This window comes from Camponotus vicinus, unplaced genomic scaffold (assembly GCF_025532165.1).
Source record: "Camponotus vicinus isolate PSW18456_S1 unplaced genomic scaffold, iyCamVici1.0 SCAF_11, whole genome shotgun sequence".
Taxonomy (NCBI): Eukaryota; Metazoa; Arthropoda; class Insecta; order Hymenoptera; family Formicidae; genus Camponotus; species Camponotus vicinus.
Window position 1 is genome coordinate 9,377,167 of NW_028141947.1, and position 20,241 is coordinate 9,397,407.

At 37.3% G+C, this 20,241-nt stretch overlaps 1 protein-coding gene and 1 long non-coding RNA gene across 3 annotated transcripts in view; one reads left to right on the forward strand and one right to left on the reverse strand.

Annotated features, from left to right (window-relative positions):
- The window catches only part of LOC145961436 (uncharacterized), a 73,015-nt gene that overhangs the window by 4,089 nt on the left and 48,685 nt on the right, over positions 1-20,241 (reverse strand). For both annotated transcript variants that reach the window (XM_083081599.1, XM_083081600.1), the window contains 8 exons: positions 6,512-6,865; positions 4,647-4,783; positions 3,471-3,671; positions 2,761-3,104; positions 2,368-2,587; positions 1,826-2,131; positions 864-1,445; positions 38-768 (listed from right to left, as the gene is read on the reverse strand). In XM_083081599.1, coding sequence (XP_082937725.1) covers positions 38-768; positions 864-1,445; positions 1,826-2,131; positions 2,368-2,587; positions 2,761-3,104; positions 3,471-3,671; positions 4,647-4,783; positions 6,512-6,854 — 2,864 coding nt within the window. In that variant the 5' untranslated portion in view covers positions 6,855-6,865. The remainder of the gene's footprint in view (positions 1-37; positions 769-863; positions 1,446-1,825; positions 2,132-2,367; positions 2,588-2,760; positions 3,105-3,470; positions 3,672-4,646; positions 4,784-6,511; positions 6,866-20,241) is intronic.
- On the forward strand, positions 3,334-7,102 carry LOC145961437 (uncharacterized). The gene is made up of 3 exons (XR_014435639.1): positions 3,334-3,657; positions 4,656-5,043; positions 6,380-7,102. It is a non-coding gene; the product is annotated as an uncharacterized LOC145961437 (long non-coding RNA).

Sequence of the window (20,241 nt, forward strand, 5' to 3'; positions counted from 1 at the left end):
TATTTAAAAATTCTACATAATGGAAATCGCAACAAACCTGTAGGGGCAATCTTCTGCGGGTAATATGGCGAATGCGTTAGCGCCTAGATTGGATGTGGTTGGTGAACGTTTGGAGATCGCGATCCACGTGACGGCGTGGAAACCGGGTTCCCGCTGGAGAAACTCCACAACGAAGCTGCGGGAATGCTGTGCCATTGCCACGCTCGCGTTCACGGCGCTATAGTTCCAGCCGCCTGAGAAGAAGTCGACTGTCCTGGCTGTGTCGACGCCACCCTCTGGACAGATCACGCTGCGTTCTTTCGTATTTGCAGCCGAATAGACGATGATTCTATTCAAGGTCAAGCAATCTTCGACGTTATCCAGGGTGATGCTATAGCCAGCAGTTCTCAAATACAAGAAGTTGATGCGCGCGTCTTCGGGCTCGATCAGCCACGGTTCATTCACGCATTGCGTCGCCGTGAGATCTTCCGTGTTCGTCAAGATCTCCTCTACCGCGGCCACGCCGGGGATCACCCGCGGTAGCGGACTTCTAATTGAGATCTCGCCGCTGGTGCCGCGCAATCGTCGTTCTTCGAGTCTCGTCGAACATCCATGCTCATTCGATTCGGCGCCCACGGGAACGAAACGATATTCTCCCTCGAAAAAGAAATCTCGGTAATCCTGGGTAACGTTCATGAGCGTGACAGTGAACCTGACCTCCACCATGTTTGATGTCAGAGTTCGCACGACGATTCTCTCGCTCACGTTCGAGCATAAACAATCGCGAACCTGTAAATAAAGAATTAATATTGTTGAGTAAATAAAGATATAGTCATCTTTGGCAGACTTTTAAATATACAGGGGAGAGAAGTAGTCATACGTACAAGTTCGACTCCTTGCCAAGGATATTCTGCGACAACCAGATTCGCCATGCCAAACTTCTTAACATCTGCCATGCGCCGATCGCACGTCCATCGGTTCACCAACGGGTCTATGTAAGATGTGCAGCCCTTGCCGCCGAAGGATGCCCTGACGAAAGACAGCTCTATCCTGTGATCGGGCTCGGCCTCAAATTTATATACGCAGCTCAGATTCTGAGCCCCGCCGCGACCGTAGAAGAAAACGCTCTTTGGTGATGCGAATTTGCCGGTATTAGACAAGGAAGAAGAGGAGGAAGATGACGATAGGGACAATGTGGAAGACGTGGATGAGGTCGACGATGTTGAGGTGAACACGTGGTTGCACGAAATGGCTTCGTGCACGAACTCGTAACGCAGCACGAAACTTATCGGATAGAGCGCACTACCCTGGCGCAATATATGTTCCAGGGTGAGATCGCGGCCGGTCGACACGTAACTCTCTGCGAGACTGCACGGTCGCGTGTGACGGCTACTGTTGCGCAGCAAACTGTGGTCGCACAACCGCGGTATGTCATCCTTACAGAACTGTCCCATCAGTGTAACATTCTGCAACGATTATTACACAATGGCATCAGGATGGAATACCGAGTGCTTAATTGACTTGATAATAATTCAGACATCTTAATGGTCTTGTATTACATAACGTAAATATTAATATAAACAATTTCTTTAATAAATCGTTAATTATATCCGTCCAATATCTTTAGGTTTCATAGAAGAAATATTATCGATTATACAATAAATTCTTTTTTACGAGATTTTTATAAAAGCACAGGGCGCTCTCCTTTAATTTTCTGTTTATATCAGTACATATTATTTTAGTAACAAAGTTATTTTAGTATGAAACTTAATATGAAATTTATTTTAGCACGAAATGAAAAAGTTATCAAATAATAAACTTTGTAGTTGATTCAGTTTGTACGTACTTTTCGACTAGAAGCGAGTTTGTCCATATTGATATCACCATCCCATATCAGAAGCTTTGCGTTGCAATCAGAAGTAGAATCGATATTTGCAGCCGCTTCCACGGTGGCGGCATAATATTTAACGAACGATAACCAAACAATCTCATTAAGCTTTCCTTGGAAGTGATAACGACAGGTAGTATTTGGCGGTAAAGAATGTTTCGGATTTTCCAGAATGCCCGATGAGTTCTCGTCGCCGGATATATAAAAATCGCAGTTCTCGTTTTCCTTCACAAAACTTCGAGATTTTTCATCGACAAAGATCACCTGTACACGCATGAAAATATGACATATGATTTATAAACAAGATATCGAGAGACAAATATTTTTATCGGATATATTTAATATTTTTACTTTTATTTAGATTTGATTAAAATAAACCCTTTATTAGTTTTTATAAAAGTCGTTATAAATGTTTATATTTTATAACAAATTTCTAGCACGGTGTACATACGACATTTTTGTAAAATGTTACAGTAATGTTACAGCATCCAGAGAATTACCTGAACCTCGAGTTCAAATCCCGGCAGGAAAGACAATGGAACCGGATGAAACGGATTGTCGTACGGGGATGTATGAAACTCCAACAACATCGTATTGTGACTACTGACGATGTCGGGTACCGCATCTCCTCCGCACAATCTTACGAGCACACGATCTGAAGTTGAACCTCCGTCATATACCGTCAAGTAGTCTTGCACGACGTTACACTGATCCCACACCCTTGAAAAGCATGCAAATTTTAGTTGGAAAATTTACTCCGTTTCACTCCCATTCGTTTCGCTCTCTCGTTCATGGTTTCTTTTGATTTTTATAAAAAGTTTCTTTTATGGAAAAAGAATGCTCGCGGAATACATATGTTAATTTAATACTTATTAAACATGTCGGCAACTTACCTAAGCACTCGTTGACTTCTGTCGTACTTGACGACCTGGTCCTTAATGTGTATCTTGTGACTGTTTCGTTGACTAACGGCGAGTAAAGCTCGATGGCCCACTGGCGCGCGGTTTTGCTCCACCCGATAGTAGCAAGTGACATTCCTGGGGTAAACTCCGGGATAATTCGGTGACTGCAGTCGGCAAGCTCTAGTATCACATTTGGTGAGGACACGATCGCAATACGTGCCGTTCACCAGCTCGCCGCGCCATGTGGACATACTGCTGTTTCCGTATCTGAGATGTGCTTCGCTTCTTCTCAGGAACTTGTACGATAGCTTGAAGTCGAAGTTGTAGCCGATTCCCTGAGACAGAAAAATTGCGAAACTGTGCCACGACCGTAACACGACCGCGTCCCTTTTTATTCTCAAACACCTTCCCGTCGTCGATCAAATTTTTATAAATAGATGGACACTCTTTAATAATGATTGTAAGTGAAGAATTTATTCTAATAAATTTCAAAATTCGATAGCGAGAAAACAAATGATGTACCTCTCTTACAATTTTTTCGAAAATAAAAAGTAACTTCACAGATATTATTTTATCCAAATTACAATTTTTCGATCTGGAGCATAATTTCGATAAAAGAATCTCGCGCAAGTTTCATATTGTTGCAGCGAAATTGTGCAAAATCAGAACGCGCATTCCCGTGAGCTAACGCAATTTCTTACCTGTTCTGATAAACGTAGTAAATATAAAGTCAGATTGATGGAAGGAGTTTCGCTGTAATAGACGGTGTAGCCCCACGCGCTGCCGCACCATTGTCCTCCTGTCGCAGGACGACCTTCCTCGCGAATAGTCATAAAACCATCTGGACATCCTTCCGACGTAAAAGATAGAAAGCGGCCAACCGTGAAGGTATCAAAAGTTAACTGTAACACGAGGGCATTATTCTAAAAGTTATGAGTAGGCGAATATCCGCGTTCCGCAACTGGCTAACGGTTTTTGTTGCAGAAATAAAATTACAGATATCAAAAGTTGGAACCACAAGTTGAAAAGTCATTGACTTTTTGCGTGGTTATAATAGAAAAAATATTTCGTTAATTATCTCGTAATGTTAAAATTTAAATTGTAGCAAAAATAAAATAAAATGTGAACAAAATATTTCAGCAATTTAAAAATAATTATATTATTGTCGTAATGTAAAAAAAATACATTAAAGGACTATTATATTAATTTCTGTAAATTTTCTATAATATAAAAGTTGTATGTTATTTTTGCATAGCATATATACTAACTCAATTTTGCTTTATAATTTAATGCATTATAATTTTGTTTTATAATTTAATGCATTATAATTTTGTAATATTGTATTTAATATTTTCTATAATTCAGCAGAAAAAGATCTGAACGATTTTAGCGCAGTTTCGGACATTCTCACGTCTTCTTTACACTTCTGTCATCCGGATTGATCTTTTTTACACTTCTGTCATCTCCGGATTGATTTATCGCGATAAATAAAAGTTGCCCTAGACTCCTCACTGTATTCCGCTAACAACATAAATATCGATTCTATTATTGCGGGGAGATATAATAATCGATGTGTCAATATCAATCGGAATCAAAAATGCACTCGGTAACTTTGATTCATGAGATCAAGGATTTGTAGAGTAAGCGTATTCCATGATGGTGGAATGTTTACTCAGCGCGCGCGAGAGCCTGATTTAATTTCGCCAATAAACGCGATAAGAATCGTAAAAGCCAAGGATATAAATTATTATCCGGGCTCCGACGCGGCGCGGCGGCGCGGCCCGGCTGTCTGCTCCATAACAGACTCCCACGCCGGTCGCGGGGCCACCACCCCAGTCAGCATTATTTTCTACAACTACATCATTTCTATGTCCGACCTGGACTAGATCCCCGAGATCGGATCCGGCGGCAGTAAAGTTGAGATGACACAGGAATGGCAGTCGATCCTCCCTTGGTCGGCGTATCTCCACTCTGTAGGTCCGACCGACGTCACCGTACAACGTCCGATTGCAAGCTGGAATGTTTTTGATATGCAATAATTATACGTGCAAATATGTGCATATAAACAGCGTATAATTCTTCGTCCTGGATTAATAACGAAGCGTGTAATAATATCCGAGAAAATTTCAACTACGCGCACGAGAGAGATGCTTCGTACATCAAAATATATAATGTCCGATACAAGTGAAAATGTTCTCGCTATAATCGTGTGGAAAAGATATATCGTGGAGAATATCAATATAGCATGTCGTATAATGGCGCTTAATATATATGGTGAGACGAAATATTATTTGCAGCAAAATATTAACTCCTCTAACTACTTTCACGATTTGTATATCAGGTCGTACAGAGTAGCAAGCTGAAATGTTTTTATTACGCAATTATTATGCGCGAAAAATAAATCCTGGAGTGTAATTATTCCAGATTATAAAAACGCGGCGCATGATAAAATATTATTTTGTAAAAAGGTATATCAACTCTTGAAATAAATCTCTCTTGCGGAATGTAATCTGTACGCACACAGCCAGAGATTTATATACACGTTAATTACACAAAAATATACATTGCTACTTTTAAATATATATTTTTCACTTAAAGTTCGTCAATCAGATTTATTTTCAGCAATATGTACTTAAGAAATTAATAACGGCTCGAAATACACCAGCGCAAACACATTCAAGTATTAATTAATCAAAATCTTTCTATACTTTGCTTATTTTCTTATTTTATAACTGCTGTGCGTTTCTAAGTGTAAATAATTATTCTTCATAATTAGCTGTATATTTTAATGTATAATTTGAAATTCCACGAAGGAATTGGATCACGAATGGATGCTATAACAAATACCATTATCGTTCTATTGAGACGTATCATGCATATATTATTGAAATTAAAAATTTACAACGAAAATGTGATATTTGTATAACATAATTATATTTGAACCTCGCGAATCGATTAAATTTCATATGCAGTGGTAATTAGTATTATATCAATAACAAGTGGTTAATTTATTTATCTCGTTATAAATTATTGAATAAAAATTATTTGACGGTACATGTTATAACAAAAGCCACATATCGAAACGAACACTAATGGGACTAATAACATATATTCCATTAATAAAATTTTATAACGCGATATAGTTTTGATTTTTACACGAATGGAGCTAAAATGATAATGCAGTTAAATAATTACTGGCTCGAAACATTATCCGCTCGGATGAGCGAAAACTTTCCTGGTTTAATATATATGCAGTAATTCGTAATATTATGAATATATGGAGTAAATATGTATTCGCTTGCTCGTTTATAATAATTATTTTTCTGCTTAATTTTATAGACACGTGCATCGGTTTTTACGATAATGCTTTTTACTTATATTATGCGTTTCTACATATTTAATTGTTCATTCGATAATAATTTATTATATCCGATAGAGATATTCCGACGTAAAATTTAAAAACAGTTGTTTTTATCCTTAAAGATGTAAAGCTGATGATATGAAATTCACTTTGGATTTCGATTACTTCGATCATTCAACAGTAACAGGGTATAAATTCGAATTTAATGCGAGAATCGAATCGCAATAAAATACTAAATTTTGTTTTCAGGAAGGAAAATGATCGCTTGGAAGTAGCCATTCATTATTATCTTCGGCAGATCTCGACATATATCGATTCTCTCCGAGGAAAACTCGCCTCGTTTAAAACTTATCTCCGTTCGCCCGCGGATTCGATACTCACGAGTGCAGTATCTCGGCTCGTCGGACTTGTCGTCGCAGTCATTCTCGCCGTCGCAGTACTTGTCCTGCGCGACGCAATGTCCGCTGGTGCCGCATTGGAACTCGGACGGTCGGCAGAGCGACTCGCCGTTGCTGCCAGCGGGCTCCGACGTCGGGCTGGACGTCGACGAGCTCGACGACGACGAGGACTCGGGTGACGTCGCGCCGGAATAGACCGCGTATCCGCTCGGGTATCCGGAGTAATCCGACGACGAGATACCGAGAGAGTGGTAACTAGCCGAGCCAGCCTCGATCGAGGCCGCAATCGCGGCTGCGATCAGCAGCAACCGCCGACACACCAACATGCCCCCTCACCCTGGAAACAAGATTATAAATTGCATCAGTAAAAACTTTTATATATCAAATACGTGGAAGATATTACAAATATATATGTATGTAGTATTCTAACTTTGTCTCGTCACGCAATCATGAGATTTAGCACAACATGAGAGTTTGTATTCGCTGTAGGATTACCTTTTTTCGTAAAAGATATTTAAATATAATTTTATTATTATTATTTATTTTGTTTTTGTTGGAAAAATATTAGATAAATTTAAGCATATTTTATAATCGTCCTGATTATATATATAAATTAATGTTAAATGAAATGAATAAAATATATATCTCTTGTGACAAATTCATTTTAAATAGCATGTAAAATTCTTAATTGAATTTTGCCTCGAGTTTTATTAGAGATTTTAGGTCGTCTAAAATGAGCTTAGTCTCATCGATAAATAATTGTGTTAGAAATAATATATGTGGAATCGATATATAATATATATCTTACTAACTTCATCCAATACTGTTCTGTATCAGACATCTACGGCTTCTGATAGTAATGGTAGTTTTATAAGTCTTTATCTGCACACAAAGTTCACAGACAATAGAGTTCTAAGGGCTCTACAAATTATCAATAAATGGCATGAACTATCTGATTCTATCAAGAAGAAGAAAGTCTTGTTTAATCTTTATACTAGGAAAGAAAGTGATTCACGTATAAATAAAATAATATATTTTTAGTCATTTGTTGCATTGATACTTTGAGGGCATGAGAAGAAGAAACGGTATAATTCAGAATCTTGAAAAAGTAAATTAATATTGCAGAAAGACCTAAGGAAAGTCTTGGCAAGACTTTGGATATATTTATTGGTCGAGGATATATTCTTAAAAAGAACCAAATAAATAGTCGTAATATTTCACGGCTTGCAGGTGTTGCTTCAGCTCGTTTCGCGTAACGCTTTTTAGCGACAGCTCTTTTACACACAGCAAAGCCCTTCTCTTTTGTGGTTACATTTTTCTTCCACCGTGTGTATTCTCCTCTTGTTGCTTCAATTTCACGTATATAGTTTTGGTGAGATAATTATTTTGATAAAAGTGGAATAATATTTTTTTCCCTATTGTTCTTAAACATTAAATATATTTCAGCTTTTTAAATCATTTTACAAAAATAATTATCGCCAGATTTGTGTTATTTTGAATGTTTCATATAAATGTGAGAAAAATATCACTCTTTCGACATTTTTCTAGAATTTTTCTGATTTTTAATATATTCGGCTCAACGATCAATGAGTCGCCCGATTGCGTGAGAATAAAACGTTCCTCGCTTTACCTCGATCCACTCGTTCTTTCTCTATGTCACAGAGGCTGCGGAGAGGGCTGTGGGACGTGAATCATCAACAACATTGGTTTGTCCGATTTAAAGTCTTCCCTTCTTGTGCTCTCCATCTCTCTTACAACTGGATCCTTCATTTTTCATGATACTTTATCCATTCCACTAAAGTCCTTTCTTTCTCAGTGTCGTAAACGATTACTCAAATACGCCTCGAGAATTTCTTACATCAAGATGTTCCAACTCGACACATTCTCTTTTACATTAAATAAAAAATATAAAGACTTTAATAATTTACACGACAAGCCTTATTGATGAAAGGAAATATATAAATAAAGCGACAAAATAAGCTTCGGGAAAATGCGTTTATTTTGTGCTCTTTAATTGAACATAAGAAGATTCCGTTCATCTCGATGTGCGACAAAGTTCCGAAACATAAAATGAATATCCCAGCTTTAACTCGTTAAGACACTAAATGCAACTCGGTCGGAGATTCCCGCAGAGTGTTTAGAGAGAAGCGGATTATGCTAATTCTATTCAGAAAACTAACTCCTCTTACGTAATGGACTCACCAATGTTCTCTGAACAAATACCGGGGATCTATTAATTCGTACATTTCATTCCGTACGGATCGATATTGCGCGAGTATTCACAACAAAGTTCACCGTTCTTATCCGGGCGAAGCTCGCTAACACCAAACGCACGTTTACAAAGTAAATGCGACGCCGCCGCCGCGATACTTGCGTCATTCCGCCTTTTAACCCCGCGTTGTACATGCCTCTCCGCAAAACCCATCGGTTGTCACATGAATAATATCCATGCTAATGTAACGTCGTCACGAATGTCAACGTTAACGAGCGACACGACAGCGCGGAAAGAACTCGTGGAATAAAAATCTGACTTCACCAACAAGCGAGTAAAAATAGACTCGGACGCGTTGAGCGACTACGGATGAGAATCGAGCGAATGGAGGGTAGGTGCGAGGGGGTTGCGCGGGGGTGGAATCCGCAATAAAAGATAACCGGATTCAAGTGCGGAGACTGCGTTGCACGCGAGCGACAGTAAAGGCTCTCTGCTTATTAAGTAGAGAGGAGCGGAATCTGGAACCCCCCACGAGAACGTGTAGCGTCCAGGCGGACAACGGAATATGGTAATTCGCTCGATGGGCCAGCCAGAGTGGAACGGGACTGCCTCACTTCGCAAATATATATGCGCCATACGAGTGTCACTGAGATTGCACGCGTGTGAAGTTTACGCGATCGTATTCGCAGAAAAACAGTTTACGCCTCGATCGATTACCTTAAATTAAGTCACGTACCCGAAATATCGTAAAAATGTTTCACGCGTTACAGGTATTAAAAGATATATATCAGTAGAAGCGTCCTCTTCGTTTTTTTGAATACTATTGAATATCGCGCTAGATGCGGAAATATATTTTAAAATATTTCGCATCTAGCGTGTATTGAAATAAATGAAAATATAAAAGAAGCGACACGTACCAAAGATAAAAAAATTTTGACAAAAATTTTTTTCTCTTTAAAGAAGATATATATTTATTTAGAAGAGCCGTAAAATAATATTTTTGCGCCTATTTTGTATTTTATTTTGAATTTTACATTTACGAGATTATATATAACTACATAAATTAAATTTATTTAATTCATTTCGCTTGAAATTACATACGTTGCAATAATCTCACCTTGTAAAACTTTTTAAATGTCTAAAACTCGTCGGAAAAGAATTTTTTACGAGAGGTTCGTTTCGCTACTCCCTCAATTACTGTAACGTCCGCAGGACTCGCTCTCTACGGCGCTCTTAAAAATCGGTTCTGACCCTTATCCCACGATAGGCACTGAAAAAGTGGTCTTTCACCAATCTGGCATGGCGAAGTGGAGGGAAGACTCGTGTGTTAAATTGCCCGTACCGGCCTGGGAAATTGGGTCGATGCACGAGAAAATCGACTGCAGATTGAGAGAGAAGGAGAGAGAGGAGAGGAGCTTCCAGAGCATCGAGGATCGAGCTTCGTCGATGCGAAATTGGAGCTGGAAATCGTGGCGTAAGAAGCCAAAAGGGGATTCGAAGGAAGCGCAGAAGGACGAGCAGAGAGAAAGAGAAACAAGAAGCGAGAGCAAGTTAGAGTCGATCGAACGAAACGCCAGGGATCGACGATTTTCGCGATCGTTCGAATTTTCGTCCATCAAACTGACTACGTTTCGATGGCTGGCATCCCTTCGCCGCGGTGTTTAAAGTCGAAGAAATTGGCGCGGATCGAAGACGAGCGATTTCGGCGTAACAACCGAAAGTAGCAGCAGTCCTCACGCTCCGATTCGATTTTATATGCCGTCGTTACCGGACGCTTGCATCTATTCAATAACGACTCGAGCGTAATTTAAGTTTTCGCTTAAGCGTACACATTACGCTCCTGCGAATTCCTTCAATTCCTCGTCCCGGATTTTCTTCGAGTTTCAGCGAGTATCCTTCGCGCGCGATGCCAGTGCAATTCTCCTTCGAGACGAGGAATAAATGCATAATAAATGCCACAATGTGCGCAACTAGCGAGATTGATTGTCTGTTGCCGAAAAAGAGATCGGGGAATCATCCCGTACGCAAAAGCATGCATTCGTTGCTAGTATTTGTTAGAATCTACCAAAATAAATCTCTATTTTGTTTTTAATTTCCGAAAGCAGCGAGCATTTTAAAATATGTACGAGGATTGTAAAAGAAAAGACTTCTGTGTAATGTAAAATTTCCTTTTTTTCTTTTTACAGAGACAAACTGAATTGCAGCCAAGAGATAGTTGAAAGATGATTGAATTGGCTGGAGCAAAGCGTGCGATTACGTAGAAACTTAAATTACGCAAATCATCATTGAATAGGTGTAAATGTTCGGTGATTGCATACAAATTCCAATCGAAATGTGATGAAGATTCGATCCTTTTTTATGAAAACACTATAAAACTTCTGCCAACGTGTAAGCTCAAATGAGACTTAATTACGACTCTTTTTGAAGTGGAACAATATTTTTCGATAATGAGATATTTAACTGTCATTTTTAATGAATTTTTAAATATCTAAATGATTATATTTTTGTGATTTTATTTAATATCTAAATGAGCATATTTTTGTGATTTTATTTAATTTGTATAATAATTAATATAATAATTAATTCCCCTTTATATTATTAAAGAAAACATAATGCATTGTCTTATTTATCCTGTACTCTTAATAGGTTGACTTCATCTCATTAATTAAAATAGAAATACTAAAAGCGTATCTTATTTTAATTAATTTTGTATACGGAAGAAATAATTGAATTGTTGGATGGAAGAACAAATATTTAAATAAATTCCAATTCTGTTCTCATATGAAGAAATCAAATTATTAAAGATAGTGAGATTAATTTAAAATCTTTATTCTATCGTAGTATTATTTTCGTAGTATTTTTTATGATTTTATAAAGAAAGTTAATATAAGTTTGTGTCTAAAAACTGTATAAAAACTTATGGATATATGAGAACTTTATTTTTATATATTGATGTATAGTTCTTTTATGTGGCCAATTATGATTAGATTTAAGAAAAGCAATCAAAGTTTATATTCTTCTTTATACATTTAATACACAGATATGCATAAGCGATACAATCTAACAAATTACCATAAAATATCATAGTTATTCTTTAAAAAAATTGCAAAAAATTCCATCATCTCTCTTTTAAAAAGTGACATTTTATGTTTAAGATAACATGAACACAATTTGTTTTAAATGTACCTATACGTTTGCACTGAGATCGTTTTATCACGCAAAGTACTCTTCAAAAAACAGTTGTCGTAGTAAATAAGCGCGACGGATACGATAAAAAGCAGAAAAATTTTCTACGCGGCCTCTTCTTTTGGCAGAAACAAAAGATCGCTTAAATCGCGACCGAAAAATCTCCTTAACCGAGTTGCGAAGAATCCGCAAAACTTGACGAGCATCGACCAGCCTGTTGCTTTAACTTGCCTTAACTTGTGCCTTCATCGTTTCCGTTTTGCTCGAGACAAAGAGCCCCGAAGACAACATCTGCCTTTTCCTAGAGAGCTCGTTTCCGTCGCCGCGCGCAAGACACGAAAATCAATATCCATTTCCATTCGAAACATCGCGCCGGTCATATCACGGTGTCTTCCGGTCGGCACTTCTCTCAGCATAGTACTCTGCCTGTTTCCACTTTCGAGGGACAGCCAGTGGTCGCTAAGGGTCGCTTCCCCTCCCAGATATGGCACAGATATCCGGTGGTTATTCTTGGATATCCGCTTGGATATCCAATTGTCTTGCAATATTCAAGACGTTAATACATTTAGAGTGGAAGATGTGATTTTCTTTATAACGATTGTCTAATTTATATATACCTAATATATAGTGAGCCGCATTTAACTTGTCGTTCTTATTGTTTTATTATTAATTGTCGCGTACAAACGTTCCTTAAATATTTTCGGAATATTGATTTCTCCTTTTGTCGTTTGTGTAAAAAAAAAAGATTTAAAAACAAGTATAAATATACTGGATGCATTTCTACGAATTTTTATCTCCTGTAAATAAAAAATGACGTAATTTATTTATAACGATTCGGTATAAAATATAGCATCATCAAGTAGCGAATAAAAGCGATACGAGAATAAATATTGAAAAAACTCTATCGAGGACACATGTATTGAGTATCCAAGAATATCCATCGGATATCTGCGTTGCGTTGGACCGCGGTCACCGAAAATCGACCCTTCGATCCGATAGTTCCCAATGAGGCTCATACCTGGTGGTAGGCCGATACGATCGCGGCCGACCGGCCAGATCTATTCGATCCGGAATAGTCGGCATTCAGAGCCGGCGGTCTGTCCGGCCGGACGCAACGAAGCCCGACCGCATATCTGGTTCTACTACTTTGTCGCGCCAGCTGATCCGCGATCATGATGTGGCGCGGCGCGACGCGGCGTTCGACGCTGCAGATATCTAGTGTATATTCGTGGACGGTCAAATGTGTCCGAAAGCTTTTGCGTTCGCAAAATCGCTGCTCCAGCAGAAAAGCGCTGAGCGAACAAAAGCCAGTTCCAGCCCGAAGGGCAGACGTCTAATTTCCGTAAAAACGCTCGCGTCGCTGGAATTTGGCTCGCATGCGACCGATAGCTCATTGTTACCGCGTATCTGTGTACAGCAGCAGGATCCAGGATACATTGATCCGTAAGATAGGTATAAATACTCGGTAAGCTTCAGAAAAATCCTTCTCGAACATATAAAGGAAAATGCACTGAAGAGAGAAATGTGCAGTCATTTATTTTTCTATAAAAACGTTTCCGCCCATTCTGCTATAGTTTCGCGATCATGCTATTATTCAGCATATTATCGCGATGATTAGAAAATTATCCATATTTAATATATTTCAGATATTGCAAAATATTGTAAGATATTATTATAAGATAAGATAAATATTAGGATTGATATTTTTAATATAATATTATTTATTATAATATTATAATATTATAATAATATTAGAATATTAATATTATCATAATTTATTGTAACATTAGATATATTAAATACGTTCATCTTAAATGTAGACTAAAAGGTCATTATATCATAAAGATTTTAGACTGTACACAGTGTGACAATTTTCCACCCAGACTTTAAATCTCCTGCCTAAACGCGTGGCGCTATTTGTCGGAACTATATATCGTTAGAAAGGTGAGAATGTCTTCTATACGTCAAGCGAAGTTTCAACGCTGTGCCATGTAAGATGGCTGAGTTATGACATTTCACGTGACAGTCCAAAAAAAATTGTGTCGGAAAATTATAATGGAACAACGTGTTATCTATTCAAAAGAAATGATTAGCTTCGCTGTAAACAATCCCAACTTCACAAAATCTATAATAACTGGAGACGAGACATGGTGCTTTCAATATGATCCCGAAACAAAGCGCCAAAGTACCTGGAAGTCATCCGGAGAACCGAAAGTCCAAAAAACACGTCAAATACCATCAAAAATCAAAGTAATGCTGATCGCCTTCTACGATAGCAAGGGTCTGATGCATCACGAGTTTCTTCCAAGTGGCCAAACAGTAACGGGAACATTCTACCTTGAAGTTCTACGGCGTTTGGTTGCAAGAATTCGACGTGTTCGGCCAGAATACAAAGATCCGGAAAGTTGGTGCTTGTTGCACGACAACGCACCATCTCACAATGCCATCATTGTACGCCAATTTCTAGCGAAAAATCAGATCTGCTTGACCAACCGTCGTATTCGCCGGATTTGGCACCGTGTGACTTCTTTCTGTTCCCGAAACTGAAATTAGTACTTAAGGGTTGTTTTTTCAAGGATGTAGATACCATCAAAGCTGCGGCGACGCGACAAAAGGCAGTACCGGTCAAGGACATGTACCACTCATTTGAATCGCTATTGAGTCGCTGTCAAAAGTGTATAGATGCGGAAGGGGAATATTTTGAATAACAAATAAAGAGTTTTAAAAATTATTTAATTGTTGGATTTTATGAGGAAAGTCTGGGTGGAAAATTGTCACACTGTATATTTCAGTTAAACGTACCATATAATCTTAATTATATAATTTATGCATTATAACTTGCGAGAATGCTTATACATATTCATCTAAATCCATTCTATAAATAAGAAGACTTACATTTTAATTGGTATCCTACAGATCAATATGCTGCATCTGTATGTCTGTGATTTTATAGTTTTAGAATTATTGCCCACAGTCTTGTTTTTTTCAGGATTATATAGCGCGTCATAAGACATACGTAATGTGACTACTTTTTCTAGAAACATGGATTTTCGTGTATGTGTACAAAGTGTGGTCGCTGCAAGTTGAATGGTCGGGGAAAAGTGCCAGCAAAAGGAGCGAAAAATGGAAAAATAAATATCGTACTGTAGTAATGCGAAGCGTTGCCAAAAATCTCAAGTTTCTCTACTCTTGCATCATGAAGTAAAATACGTTTATAAATAAAGTTACTAAAATTTGATCGTAGAACAAGAGCTTCGTCCAGAGTAGTAGATTTTAATTTTATTTTTGCCAATATATGTGGCAGCATCGAGTGATTTCGATCATTATTTAACATTGGATTTGCGTTTACATAAAAATTTTAAGCGCATATAGAAATACTCGATCGCTTAATTAATAAATTAGCAATGCAAGGTTAAATTAAAATCTAAAAAACAGATTACGCGCGATATTATCTGAGGGAAAATAAAAACGTACATTCAATATCCGTTGTTAAAATTGAATTTTATAGAATCTTGATTCTGCCCAGTAATTCTGTTATAATCGCATTCGTGATTTAAAATTTCAAGCGCGCTCGCGTCTGTTGCGGCAATTGTGTTTTCAATTGACATAAAAAAATCACTCACACATTAAGCGGAATAAACGCTGTAATTGTCTCGTTTATGTCATTAAACTGTTCACCCCAACGATGAGAATATATATCTTTTAAATAGGACACTCTTTCGAAATCGTGCAATTTTGTAACGTATTATTGTGCAATATAATATTACATAAAAAATGATTTAATATAACAGTTTTATTTTTGCCCAAACAAAGAGAATCGCAAATTTCACGTTACTATAAAGTTTTGTAACTGAATTAAATTTTTTGGAAATTAATTTTTTTGATAATTGATTATTGATGTAACGGTATAAATTATATAAAATATTTTCGATTACATTTATACACACACTGCGTATGATTATCTTTATACATATGCTATGTGATACTTTAGATATAATGTAAATATATATTAATGTAAAGTTCTGATTTTTAAATTCCTTCGTTCATATCGCGATTTTCTTAAATTTAGTTTTCTTAGTACGCTTATTATTGCGAAAAATATAATATTGCAAAAAAGAGGGAGACAAAAGTAGGAAAAGGAATAAGAACCCTCCGCTAGCGAAGTTTGTTATCGAATTGCTAACCGATCGACCGACTAAGAAAACAAATACAAGCAATCCCAGAGGAAGAAATAACGGTAGTTTTCTTCTTGATATAGCGTGAGCTGAGTAAGTAAACGGCGAAGCAATGCGACTTGGTATCATCAGGATTTTTATCTACGTCCTGTAATTTCTCTCTAGCACTCTTTCTCTCGTCGAATATAACATGGTATAAAGACGTATCCAGATATGACCTACATTTGATTATACGACATACTTATATATGTGTAACTCGCTGTATTGATCATACTTTAAATATGAAGAAAGTTGAAAATAATATTAACTTAAGAATCTCATATTATAAATTAAAATTCAGATTTTTAAAAATATAGATTAAAGTTAGAGATTTTTAAAAATATGAGGAAAATTATATTAACTTTATTTTTTAGCATAGATGTATCCTTTTCTCTCTCTCTCTCTCTCTTTTCTCTTTTTTACTCTTATTATTCTCAATATTTTATATAAGAAAGATACAATAGCAATCAATATTAGTTCTCATCGCGATTAATCTAAAATTATATCTAAAATAATATCTCACAAAATCTGCAAAGATTACATTTCGATGTCCTTTGAATTCTTATAGAGAAACAAGGTCTTTTGATAAAATGATTATATAATTACGTCATTATATCGCTTTGAAGTACTCATATGAATTCTTATCATATATATATATATGATAAGAATGTATCATATATATATATATATATATATATATATATATATATATATATATATATATATGATACATTCTTATCATATATATATATATATATATATATATATATTGTGTAATAATGATAATAATAATAATAACCACAAATCAATACTTGGTTAAGCATGGAAAGCCAAAAATGCGGTTTATGCACAATTAATTTTGCGGCTATCGAGTTATCTATTCTATATCGAAAATCGAACGAGTTCCCTTAGAGAATGACTGTTCTTTTCCGTACAGTTTAAAAAACAAAATCAACTTTTTAACTTGAATTGAGATTGTAAATTGTGATCAATGCATATATATACATACAAAGCGTTAAAAGTTTTAACTAAATCCAATTATCTATATAAACGATAATTTGTTGCCGTAACAATACAGTCCATTCACATTGAAGTACAGAACAATGTATAAGATAAAAAATTCCAAAAATAATCGTAAAAACGAGTTAATTCTGTTTGACAAAATAGCAATTTCGCTTAAAGTACTTTAGTATCAGTCTGTTTTATAAAAAATTCAGAGAAAAAAATAACACAGTTCATTGTATCACATTATAATTAGTATAAGTGTTACATTATAATTAAAAGTAACAAATTCTTTATTGTTGCCGTCGCAATAACGCAACTTTTATTTATTAATAAAAAAAATAATATCGAATCTCTCCTTTGTAATACATTTAACTTTTTTTCTTAGCAAGAAAATAGTTAAATTCTTATAAAGATTATAATTTCATTTTACAAACCTTATTATTCATTTAAGAAAATACAACAACAACACAACACATGCTGAAATCTCGCAAAGATCCCATTCGATCGAGCATTAAATTCTGGGCTTTAGAGACACCATGTGCGCGTTTCCTGCACCCGATAAGTGTGACCGTGCTGCAAGATAGAAACTCGTAATTCGTGGATATAAACTACGAGCCTGGCTTCTGTCTAGAAATAGTGCGAGCATTTACCGGCGCAATCTAGCATCGTCAGAATATCTTATCTAACGATCCGACGATCTCTTCCGTTCGTCGCCACCTACGAGCGCAGTCATACATCATTCTGTGTCGGGGAACGTTCTATAGAGACACGCGCTCTATATAACTATCACAAAGTCTGATTCTTTCATTTCCTTTTTTTTTTCCTTTTTTTTTACTTTCGCCGTATCTTTTCGATATGCGCGTGCCTGGACGCCAAGAGCCAGGAACTCGTTTCATTATATTGTTCTACCCGCTCTCTGCCTCCGCTTTTCTCTCATTCTCTCTCCGGCTTCTTTTCATCCTGATCGTCATCACGTCCGTCGTTCTCTTATTCGCATGCGGGAAAAAGAATCTCGGTCAACGGAATAATAGCGTACGATTGTTGGGTATTTCTCCCGATTAATCCTCATCCTCGTCGAGATTGCGAAGATACGCGCGTACAAAATATAAGCTATATATATATCTGAATGAATACGCGCCTCGTCGTTCTAGCAGATAAGAGCGCCATCGACGTCGACAGTATCATTCAACCCCTTTTCTTCTCGTGGGAACACAATCAGAACTGCGAGATGTAATCTCCCCGGACGGAAAAGTTTACGACAAGAAGCGTTAATTAATTAACCATTAAACCGCCGTCGTATCTGTACTTTCGTTAATGTCGTGCGAGAGTGTTAAACACTTTGGAATAATTTCAGAAAATGAATCTTCCGTGCGTTGCTACACGTCAGGTCGCATGGCTGCGACCGAGATAGTCACATCGACAGAGCACCCTTTTTTCTCTCTTTCGAGCGGTAATCAAAGCACCGCGTTGAATCCCCTTTGAAAGATGTAGAGGGATATCGGAAGAAGCAGTTGAGTGTGGGTGGGACGATCCGCGCGGATAAAAATGAACGATGATAATGAAGCTTCTTGCCAGAACGTCATTTCTTTCGCTTAATATAATGCATTTCGCAATAAGCGACAAAGGCAACGGCGATTGCTAAAGAATAATTTGTTAGTCCGATATTACATTTCATTAACGCTTTTTTTATATTATTTCATATTAAAAATATACACATATGTGTGCGACACATTAACATTACTCCATAATGTTTTTGTGGAATAATATATTACTTATTATTGCATAATCTTATTATGTTTCACTTAGAGATATTAAAATGAAGGACAATTTCATTAAGCGATAAAACTTGTTAAAAACCTCGTATTTATTCGTTCGACGATAATGAAGGAAGAATTAATAATAACAAATATTTCCATGACAAAATAATTTATAAGAAATAATAGATAATGCAAAGGGAGTTGAGTTTCTCTCTGTTCTCACCATAATCTCACATTTGAGTAAAGAGTAATATCTGAAATATTAAAATATAATAGTCAAGAAGATCGACAGAATATATCTTTAGCAACTCCAACATCTCTTATATGATATATTTACAGAGGATATCTCTCTTATGCAGAGGAGACCGAACTGTTCCGATTTCTTCAATAGAAGATTATCGAGATATCTTCGAGATATCCCAGCGGTCCTTCGATCCAGTTTCCATCACCGAAAGGTCGATCGAAAAATTCGATAAAGGCCTTCATAAATGTCTTGTTCGCGCAGTGACAGGGCGTAGGAAAAGGGCGCGGAAGTGGCGCGCGAGGAAATCGATAATGGCGAATATCTGCCATAACCGCTCGCCATTAAACCCCCCTTCCCCCGGGTCAGCCAGCGTGTCTCACTAAATTCCCTCGGGCCATAATGCAGTCGTCACGTCCGGAGGATTAATACGCCCGCCGTGCATTTATTCAACGTGGCGTTTGTTGTTTCGTCCGCAGTCAAATGAACGGCGACGAGGCGAGCGGGGGAGGGAGGGGGAGGGAGCGATCGGGATCAAAATTTACTGCCGCTCCTAGTCCGGGGCCCTTCGAACAAAACCGTTCCGGTGAGAGATCGATGCGACGATCGGACTAGACGGCCGGCGAGATCCCAGGCGAGGGCGGTCGGTCGGGGTTGCAGCAACGGATGCATACGAACTGGTGCTCGCCGTATGCATCGCTAGCTGTTTCGCGGTCGCGTTAACGCGCCGTATTGTCTTTCACAATATTTGCCCGTGCGAAGAGCTCCGAGGCAATAGACGTCGCATGATTACAGTAACTGGTGACTTAGGTAGGCCCCCTGTATTTGTAGATCGTGAGGGTATAATCGATTCGCGACGCGATGAACTTCTCAGATATACACTTGAGATACTCGTATGTAGTACTAAAACATTCGAACGAACAAATACTATAAGAATCTAATCATCATAGGTTAAGGACAGGGAAATATATGAGATATGTAGATAATGAAAGAAAAATATTAAGTAAGATTGGAGAGTCTGGAAATGTAATCTTGACTTTTCTGAAAGAATTATACAGGGTGTCCCGAAACTAACGCTTGATATTTTAAAGGCAGATT